General features: G+C 39.7%; 1 protein-coding gene across 2 annotated transcripts; it reads left to right on the forward strand.

Moving 5' to 3' along the window:
• The first annotated feature begins 297 nt into the window (after window positions 1-297).
• On the forward strand, window positions 298-9761 carry LOC111952845 (uncharacterized). 2 transcript variants are annotated; one of them, XM_023971787.2, is made up of 7 exons: window positions 299-663; window positions 3950-4173; window positions 4391-4489; window positions 4647-4748; window positions 6588-6701; window positions 6822-6930; window positions 7046-9761. In XM_023971787.2, the coding sequence occupies exons 1-7, from the start codon at window positions 537-539 to the stop codon at window positions 8098-8100; spliced, it is 1830 nt and encodes a 609-aa protein (XP_023827555.1). In that variant the 5' UTR covers window positions 299-536; the 3' UTR covers window positions 8101-9761. The 2 variants fall into 2 exon arrangements, with proteins under 2 accessions (XP_023827556.1, XP_023827555.1); XM_023971788.2 differs by lacking the exon at window positions 4391-4489 and having other exon boundaries at window positions 298-663.
• Window positions 9762-10943: the final 1182 nt, after the last annotated feature.

Genomic DNA, 10943 nt, shown 5'->3' on the forward strand with positions numbered 1-10943 from the left:
AGTGATTAAATTTCTCTAGCCMMAYCCCTCAGGTTTATGGCAAAACAGTGGTGAGTTCACTTTATTGTTTCAACTACTGATTGGCCCTTTAAATGGTTGATAATCAGGGAATAGTTTGTGCTGTATATATATACCTCTAGCTATTATGTTTTATACATAGTTAGTTCAGATGGTTCCCAGTTGACGAATAGTGCTACGCTAACCATAAACCTTACCTAACCGTAACCATTTTACATATCAACTTCAATAGGGCAAGGACGTCCCAAGGATCCCGGATAGCACGGATCAGTTCGTGACAGTCTTGACCCGGAAATATTTTGGATACGTTTCCGCTAACGAGCGAATTCTGAACTTGTCCGTACATGTCCAACCCGCCGGACATGCATATTCATCGAGGACCAATGACAGGCTTTGTTTTTCTGCTTTTAAACCAGAGCCCCCCCCCGCCAAAAAAAGAAGTAGATGGACTAAAATGACACGAATCTAATCAGGCACCTGATTCCGCTGCTGGGGACGTTTTGCAGCAGTTCAAATAGATGGAGGGAAGAGGCCTTGAGAATAATTTCAATCCGTCTGAGATTAAATGTTTGGAGATCATCCCAACGCTGCCAATGTGGATCATTGAATATGCCTGGGCTCACAGAATGATGGACACACTGGATGGTAAGCAAAACATTTTTTCAATTTGTTCAAATCCGTGTTTGGATGATTATGCAACAACGGGCACTTCCATGTCCTCGGGTCAATTTTGGGGATTTTATCAAAAATAAAACAAATCCAAATATTTGTATGTTAAATTCATACTGGAATCACCCCATACTTTTTAAACACCTCTCTATCAAGTATTTTAGCTACTTTTCAGATGCATTTTATACCTCAATTTCACTATTTTGCCCTTGTCTCTGACCCAGACTTTTAAGCTTCTTCTATGTTTTTCTATGAGAAAACATTAATAATTACACATTATATAATGTTATGTACTACAGAAAGAGTCAATTAAATAAAATCTATATCAATATTTATTGTGAGTATGCTCTTTATATTGTTTTTTACACAAAATATACCTGTCCTTTGGAAGTGGTGTCATTTCCACCACTGAGGACAAATTCCTTCATTAATGAAGTTTTTTCAAGAGAATGTTAATTTAGTTACCATGGAAACATATTGTGACACTGAAGCACATGGCTGCAGTGGACAGTTGTTCCAGATGTGATGTCCAGAAGTCGAAGAAAAATCGAAGGAAATATTGCTTGTGTAGAGAATATTTTAATTGTCAGTCATTTCCAAACAGGCTATACTTTCTTTAATTTGTTGTACAACTTTTGATTTAAAAAAAATATTTAATGTATTTAAGGTAAACAATATGCTAGCTGTAATACTAATCAAAGCATGCTAAGCTGTCTGTCAATTTTCTCCAGAAATTATAGAAATGTAATTTCCATCAAACTTAAGTGTGGTGGAAATGACAGAAAGTGGTGAAAATGACACAAATCCATTATCTTATTCGTTTTTACTTTACTTTTCTTTTCTTTTTTTACTTTAGGCTTATTTAATCATGTTTTAAATTAATTGAATCTAGAAAATGCTCCAAGGTGTGTACATGTTGAAAACTAAGTAGTATTTGTCTTTATTTTTGGAAGATGCCACATAAAACAGCACAGAGGTCACAGACATATAGAAACAAAGTAAAAAACGATCCTATACGATACCAGGAACATCTGCAAAAAGACAGAGAGAGATACTGGAAGAAAAAAGAGAAAGGAGAAGTGAAATCTATCTGAGCTTACAAAGCGAGAACAAAGAAACAAAAGATGAAAATGTAACCAATGGAATAGAAGACAGACTTAAAGAGAACATTTGCAATGGAGACCTATCTATCAGGCAACACACCACCTCGGTCACCTAATGACTTGCAGCCAGAACATGAGGCTAACATACCTGCCCCTGATGCACACCCTGATACCCATTCCTCATCGTCTGCAACATGAATGAGAAGTCGAATACTTGCTGGAAGGAAAAAGCTTGGAAGAGGTCGCTCAAAAGCATACAGAGATTTTAGTATGACAAATGTCAAACTTGATAATGCTTTACGGAAAGCTGAGAAATATAATGTCTCTGCAAAACCCACGCCAACCTCCAGTTCATGGCGGACAAACTACAACATCACAAAGTGATCAGCTGCAGCAACATTGAGAAAGTGTTTGAGTCTTTGTGCTGTGAGAACCTRAAGAAGAGTGCAGGTAGAGAGGGTTCACTTTGCCAAGCCAACGAGCTTAAAACATCTGACTTTGATGCTGGTGAGCAGACATGGTGGTTTGAGTGGAAAACCAAAGCTGAAGAGAGAGAGAAGAAAAACAAGGAGGGAAACATGGAGAAGTTCACTGTACATTTGACAGTAAAAGAAAAGGTATGTGGCACACTGCAGATTCTATTGGMGGACTTCTCCAACGGATTGAAAGAGAAGTTGGGGAAACACGTGTACAACATTCGACACCAATACTCAACTGAGAGAATTAAGAGAATCTGGGGAAAGAGGAGATCATTGTGCATATTGACTTTGCAGAGAACTACCTGTGTAAATACACCAGTGAAATCCAGGCAGTTCACTTTGGTGATTCTCACAAGCAGGTGACCCTCCACACCTGTGTTGGATATACCACAAATTATACAGTTTCACTTTGTTCACTGAGCTCTTCTATGCTAAAATAAATGTACCATTCCAGTGTTTTAATTGTTATATTGTATTTACTTCGCCACCATGGCCTATTTATTGCCTTTACCTCCCTTATCTCACCTCATTTSCTCACATTGTATATAGACTTATTTTTCTACCATATTATTGACTGTATGTTTGTTTTACTCCATGTGTAACTCTGTGTTGTATGTGTCGAGCTGCTTTGCTTTGTCTTGGCCAGGTCGCAGTTGTAAATGAGAACTTGTTCTCAACTTGCCTACCTGGTTAAATAAAGGTGAAATACATTTTTTTAAATGCAGCATGACCCCTTTGTTATCTGGGCCCATCTCTCAAAAACACTGGCCTACTTCCTTGAGCTCTGCTCATTGGCTACTGCTGTAGACTTTGTGAGTGATGGGCCTACAATCCAGTATAGGTCTGAAATATTTAACAATGGTTGTTGTTCAAAATGTTTGCAATAAAATATTGTTTTCATATGTATTTTTTTTTACATGGATGTCATTTCCACCACACCTTGTCATTTCCATCACAACCCATATTTTGAGGTAAATGCGTATATTATGTATAATTTACATACATTTATTTMTTTTAGATATGGAAATCATAAGGTTGTTATCATAATCTCACAAAAAGGTTGGGTGGAAATATCTTATTTTTCTTGATAAATAAATGTTTTCAGTTGTCACCAAGGCAAGTTTATACATTCAGGCGTCATGTTGAATTATTAATATTAGGAAAACCTTAAAAATCACTTTAAATAATATTCAATACAAGTTCATGTACAAATGTATAAGAAATATGTTTTTAAAAAATTGATGTTTAATGACGTGATGGAAATTACATTTGTGTATGGCTGTGGGAAAAATGACAAAAATATATACATTCCTGAATAGTACAATCGCAGACATTATCAGATATAGTTTCTAGACAAATCAAAGACAAGTACAATACTGGTAAAATGGTGTTTGTGAATAAGTTTTCATTTCTGAAAGTTTGCACGGTCAAAGTGCCCGAAGTTGCATAATCACCCGTTTATAAACAGAATATATTATTTTAAATAGTTGACACTAATTAAATTATATTATTAGACCTATATGGGCAAAACATAATTAAGTTAAATTTAGTCAATAAGATGGTAAAAATGGAATTGAAACATGGTATTAATAACCCCAAGCTGATAAATTGACATGATAGGTGACATTCCTTTAAAAGTATTACCTATTTGTTATATCCCTGTTTGTGTGTGTTCTCTAGGTCTGGACCCCAGCAGATGGCCAGAGGATGACCTACAATCTGTCACACTAGATGAGCCATGGAGGTTACGGGTGGCAGCTGCCCAGGCGTATTCTATAATGAAGACAAGAGACATCAAGAGCTTTGAGAGGGTGATGGAGTTCATGGATGTCACCTATACACTGCTGCCACGACTGGTGGTCCCTATCAAACACATGAAAATCATGTTTGGCCTCAAGACCAAGGTATGTAGAGGTTTCACATAAGGTAGAGAACAGTTACAGGAAAGGGGTGGGGAATCGCAATATGTGGATGCATAGAGAGGTTTCCAAGGCCATGTATGCCTACTAATAAGTTGGGCTGACTTGTTCAGGTACACTTATTTTGACTATGCTGTGTTTGTTGATTTGAGTTTTGGTGGAACAAAATGAGCAGCTGTGTTTGATTTGTATTCTGGTACAGATAATTATGTGGATGCTTCGGGAAGACCAAGGTATTGTCAACACTGTTTTGAAGATCATAAAGTTTTTTCCAAGTAGACTACCTCAGTACCATGAATGTGTAAGTAAATGCATTATAACTCTGCCTTATTTGATTACTTTGGACGACACTGTTGACTAAACTGAATCAGTTGTATATCAGAGTGTCTGCATCTCTGATCGACCCAGTGAGTATTGGGTTGCTGAGCTAAATGTCCTCTTTCTTTGCTCCTCTTCAGAGCCGACAAGAGATGCACCTAATGAGGAAGAACCACCAGGATTTTAAGGCTTTGGCCCAGACTCTTGCAATGGACATGTCCATGCGCAACTCTTATATCAAGGTTAGCTAAATCCCCATCRTCTGTTTAATGCTCCCTTTCTATTCCCCTCTTTGTCTCACACGATTCAGTGTTAAATTCGTCAACAAAAATAGTGACAAATATTCATCAAACCCCTATTTTTCAGTGGCAATTGACGAGACTATAACTGAATAAATAGACCCAGAAAAAAACTATAACAAAGCAAATGTTTTATTTTATTTCAGTTGACTAAGTCTAGACGAGTTGAAATTCTCTTTGACTAAAATCTTACTACTAAGTGGACTGAACAAGAGTTTTTGGAGAGATTGAGAGCTTTTCAGTGGTAAGCACAATTTTAATATTAGCAGCACAGATTGCACAGTTCTGTTAAGCAGTGGGAAGGACACATCTATGTTTTTCTCCCTGTTGACTATAGAATTTTCTTTGCATTTGTAGTCTCGCTCAACCCTTGCACTTTCACCACTGAATTTAATAGCCAGGTTATGTAGCCAACATACTAGCTAAGTCTTTCCTCAGAGAAAACGGTTTGATTCTAGCCATTACCGTTCAAAAGATATGACCCATAATACTGGTGTTACGTTTATTTATTTATTTCTATTGTGCATTGGCGCCGAATTTTACATTCATAAAGCATATCGCGACCATTCTACAACTAGGCTGTTTACAGACCAGACCGTTAAACATTTGTTTAGGCTACACCTTGTTCAGTCATGTTAGMTCATTGCCTAGCTATATACAGTGCATTTGGAAAGTATTCAGACCCCTTGACTAGTTCCACATTTTGTTACAGACTTATTCTAAAATTGATTCAATATTCTTTTTCATCATCTATCTAAACACAATACCCCATAATGACAAAGTGAAAACGGATACCTTATTTACATAAGTATTCAGACTCTTTGCTATGAGACTCGAAATTGAGCTCAGGTGCATCCTGTTTCCATTGATCATCCTTGAGATGTTTCTACAACTTGATTGGAGTYMACCTGTGGTAAATTAAATTGATTGGACATGATTTGGAAAGTCACACACCTGTGACTATAAGGTCCCACAGTTGACAGTGCATGTCAGAGCAAAAACCGAGCCATGATGTCGAAGGAATTGTTCAGAGAGCTCCGAGAGCGGATTGTGTCGAGCCACGTATCTGGGGAAGGATACCAAAAATATCTCCGTTATACTTTTGGACATCAATGTGGCTGCAGCATCTGTGGAATGTTGCTAACTTTGGCAGTGATGAGACGAGTTACGGCGGTGCAACCCATAATACTTTGAGGTGATTGAGCTACTACTCTCCTTTTCTCTCTCTGCGATTGGGTGTCTTTTTTTGTATGTAATGTACAATATCTATGTTGGCTGAATTAGGAATGTATATGGCCAGATAATTCTTATACAGTATATGTTTGTCATATTTCTGCTGTTGGGAAGAGAATAGGATGGTATGCAGAAAAATATGTTGGTAAGACAAGGTTATTTATGTTTGTGCACATGGAAGACAGTCATTTGTGTTTACTTTACTATAGGTTAATGATGTGATGTGACTAAAACACAAGTTTCATTTTGACAATAACTAGACAAAATCATTATTCAAATGACAAAAATGTGACTAAGACTTAATAATAATAGGCCAGTCTGAGATGATAGTGCCATTTATAAAGTCTGGGTAGTGGTTCCTATGCTGTCCAGTAGGGGGTGCTATATACCCATCATCTTGCTATACTCAGCCTTTAGTTGCTTGTGATGGAACTCCAAAACAATGGAGATGGTTTGATGGAGCAATGCCTGTCACTTCCACTRGGGTTGAGGTGTTGTGTGTAGGATGGAGTATATAGTATATGTATTGATCTGCAGGTTCTCTTTCAGGATTTRATGGAGGACCAATATGGAGAATGCTATGCCCAGAAACTGGAGGACAGGTTGCTGCATTACCTTCAGGTACTGGAGTCGACGCTGCAGAGTGATACATATTTTGACCAGGTGTGTGTACATACAATAATTATTGAGATTGTTTGAGAATTCAATCAAATAGAGAATGTATGTTCTCATGCTATTACATAACTGTCAATGTCCTTGTTATCCATGTGAATGTGCCTATAGCTGTTGAAGCAGGAGGGTCCAATGGCATACGAAGAGGAGTTACTATTGCCGTTAATTACCTGTGACTCCACCTCCCTTGCTGCGTCCTTGAAGAGGCTATTCCACTCTGGTCAACAAACTCAGCATATTAACTATGACATACAGATGTAAACACAGTACAGTATGTAAGACCACCAGGAACCTACAGTACTGTAGATAAATATTTTGTCTTTCTATTCCTTCAGACGAGTCTTCTTCAAGATGCCATCCCAGCCACGGAGCCAATAAGGTACCAGCACAGGAGAGGGGAATAGGCTGGGAGCTGGAGGGTCCTGGGACCTCGAAAGTTGCGCTAAGGTCGCCCAAGGAGAGAACACACAAAGACGGGCAGTCACAGCTTGACAGGACAAGTCTCTACGCATTCCAGGGTATCTGTCAAGATAACCGAGAGGAGAGATCCAACTCATTGGGGTTGGGTCCACACCATGCTTGTGCAGCTGAGCAAAGTTTAGAGCCACATGCGCTTATCGTGGAGCTGGGGGTGGATCTGTCCAAAGACAGTCCACTCCTCCTGGAGGACGAAGTCTCTGATGGGGAGGAGGGGAGCCGAGGCAGGACGGAGGTGGAGGACAGGCAGAACAATGATGAGGTGCCTGAGGCCTCCCCACTGCAGCTGTGCTCTAAACACCAGAAATGGGTGAGGAGCATTCTGCAGGAGTGCTCTGAGGAACTGCTGTGTGAAAAGAGTGATACCCCAGTGCACTGTCAGGGGTCCTCTTCCAACTCATCACAGGACTTGACCCCATCCCTCCTCACCCTTTGTCAACCCCAACATCTAACTCTGGCCACACAGAACCCTTCCCCTCCTCAAACAGTGGCTGTATCCCAACCTACGGCCCTCGATGACAGAGCCCATTCTGAACAGGCTGGAGAACCAGCAGACAGCCCAGAGGCCAGTAGAACACATAGGGTCAAGCTGAGACTGTCTATGGAGARTCAGGCTCTTCTGCTTATGTCAAAGTTTCTACAGCCATTTGTGCGGGTCCGAAAACTGACCCAGCAGGAGTGTAGCATGGCTGCAGAGCTAAGAGGGACCAAGACCCCTGAGGAGGAAGACAGTGATAATGGTGAAGAGGATGATGAAGAACATGTGAAAAAAACTCCAGTGTATTCTTATTATGATTTAAACACACTCTATTCTAGTTTTGAGTCAAGCTCTGATGAAGATCCTGAAACACAGGATTCAGATCCTGACTATGTTCCTGGATGTGGAAAGAGAATGTACAACCAAAGTGTGTGATGGAGGAAGAAGCATGATCCTGGTGTTGACAATGAGGTATGGGATTAGATTGAGGTATCAGGGTGGTGTCCACCATTTGCCATGGTGAAATGTATAGCTGAGGTTAAACAAACTGCTACATAATTATTCAGCATCAAAATTCAGGTTACATTTCAGTAAAACAGTATTCAATATGCCCAGTTCAACCAGGTGTAATGTTGGTATAATAACCTTTTACATACCATAATACACAGCACCAGTTTCTTACTGACCTAGGTTCTTGGGCTGTGACAATACCAGTATCTCTATTTTTCCATGGCAAAAATGAAAATACGAGGCACACCAAACTCTGTMAAATATTGTGTGATATAGCTTGGAAAATAAACATGACTGGATGACATGGGGATTTTTAAATTTCCAACATTAGGGATATTTTTTCCTAAAAAGTTAAATTATTTTTGTGGATTGTTTCCTAGCCATGATATTATACTGGTATCGTCCCCAATATTTTATGCTGTGTCATGTTGATTCAGAGGGGTCTGTTTGATGGTGTGACATGGGTTAAATATTACTCAGATATTCTGAGTGGACTGCTACTGTCCATAACATGCAACGAAAATCCGCTGACCAGTCATTGTGCACCTCCTTTTGTTGACAAATCAATGATGATGACGTCATTGGGAATTGCGTACATCACTGTACAAATGGAAAAGCTGTGAATCATTCCTGGCTGTGTGTCATAGGCAGCTCATCTTGTGAAGTGAGGGTTCAGGGTCATCGTGCTGTCAGTGTAAGCCACCTATGCATTTGTGCTTACACACTACCTTTGTTAGTTAATCCATATATTAGTTAGTCCRCAGCAATTTTGGGGTAGGTCAAGTGAGGACACAGATTCAGGGTATGTGGGCCAATGAGAAGACAGATGTTAGAAGACTCAACATATTCATAGGATGGTATGCATGGGAAGATAGCAGAGGGCTTCCATAGAGAGAGAAGATGCCAGGGATTCTCCTTTACCCAGAAGAGGGTCATACATATTATTAACACCTCATCATTAAGAGACATGTGAATCATGATGTAGCAGTCTGTGTTTACTTCAGTTTTAAAATCATGTGTGGGAAATGGATCGGTGAGCAGCAAGGTGTTGAGGTAAATTACGGTTGTTGTGAAGTGAGTAGGTACTTGACTCACATACAATTACGAGTCACTTTTAGGTAGGTGAGCTTGAGTTCCGTGACATGTTTTATTTATTTATTAAGAATGTATATGTGGACAGGTACGTGGTCAACAGAGGGACATGGAGTGACAGGGTCTTTAACTGTCTCAACCCCATCATGCCTGCTGGCGGATAGGGCACAGGGTCCTTAGCCAGATGATAAGGGGATAGTGGGGTACAAAGTTCCAGGGGATTTTTGTGTGTGTTGGACCACTGCATAAGGTTTTATTAGGATGTGTATTTATTTATCTACATTCTTCTGTAMATTTTTCAGGACACCGTGGCTGTACCAATATTGCATAATGAGTTGTTGAGTCTCTGTTCACTGAGTTACCCATCATGAGAGTAAACAACCCCAGAGTGAAGCAGAAGTTATACTGTTGSCTACCTGTTACATTACTGTGTTCAATAAACTATTTGTGTGAAATTACATGTATAAATTAAAGCTATATTTTACACACATGAAGCAATTGCGCTGTATCATATCCTACATATCTGTATTTTACTCTATATACCTATTTAGCTTTTATGTATTACTGTGCACATACTGTACATTATGCTGTGGGTATTTGGGACATTTGCCAGAAATCCCTATCATAATTACTCTCAGCAACTGGATTGCAAAATCACCCAATGCATGGAGCACTGAAATACCTGTCACGATCGTCTTGCTGAGAGAAAGTGGACCAAGGCGCAGCGTGTGCAAAATACATTCTYTTTTATTGTAGAAAAAGGAAAAAAACACGCAACAAACACTATAACAAACTGAAACAAAACAACAAACGAATCGTGAAGCTAATGACGTAAGTGCACACACAKGCTACAAACGTACAACATAGACAATTACCCACATTAACCTAGTGCCTATGSCTGCCTTAAATATGGCTCCCAATCAGAGACAATTAATGACATCTGTCTCTGATTGAGAACCATTCAGGCAACCATAGACACAGCTAGACACCTATACTAAACACAAACCCATCTACTCTATTTAACCCCCTAAACCATACAACCACCCTAGACACTACAAAAACACATACATTCCCCATGTCACACCCTGACCTAACTAAAATAATAAAGAAAACAAAGAATACTAAGGCCAGGGTGTGACAATACCACTGGAGCACTAAACATTTGACAGCCCTTGACTGTCAAAACAAGCTCTGGAAGGACTATTATTATGCAACGTTTAGTTGTTCCATAGATTGGGGTGTACTTACACTACATGACAAAAAAATATGTGGACACCTGCTTGTCAAACATCTTATTCCAAAATCATGGGCATTAATATGGAGTTGGTCCCCCCCCTTTGCTGCTATAACAGCCTCCACTCTTCTGGGAAGGCTTTCCACTAGATGTTGGAACATTGCTGCAGTGACTTGCTTCCATTCAGCCAMAAGAGCATTAGTGAAGTTGGGCACTGATGCGTTCCAATTCATCCCAAAGGTGTTCGATGGGGTTGAGGTCAGGGCTCTGTGCAGGCCAGTCAAGTTCTTCCACACCGATCTCGAACAAACCATTTCTGTATGGACCTCGCTTTGTGCACAGGGACATTGTCATGCTGAAACAGTAAAGGGCCTTCCCCAAACTGTTTCCACAAAGTTGGAAGCACAGAATCGTCCAGAATGTAATTCTATGCTGGAGGGTT

This window comes from Salvelinus sp. IW2-2015, linkage group LG26, assembly GCF_002910315.2.
Source record: "Salvelinus sp. IW2-2015 linkage group LG26, ASM291031v2, whole genome shotgun sequence".
Classification (NCBI taxonomy): Eukaryota; Metazoa; Chordata; class Actinopteri; order Salmoniformes; family Salmonidae; genus Salvelinus; species Salvelinus sp. IW2-2015.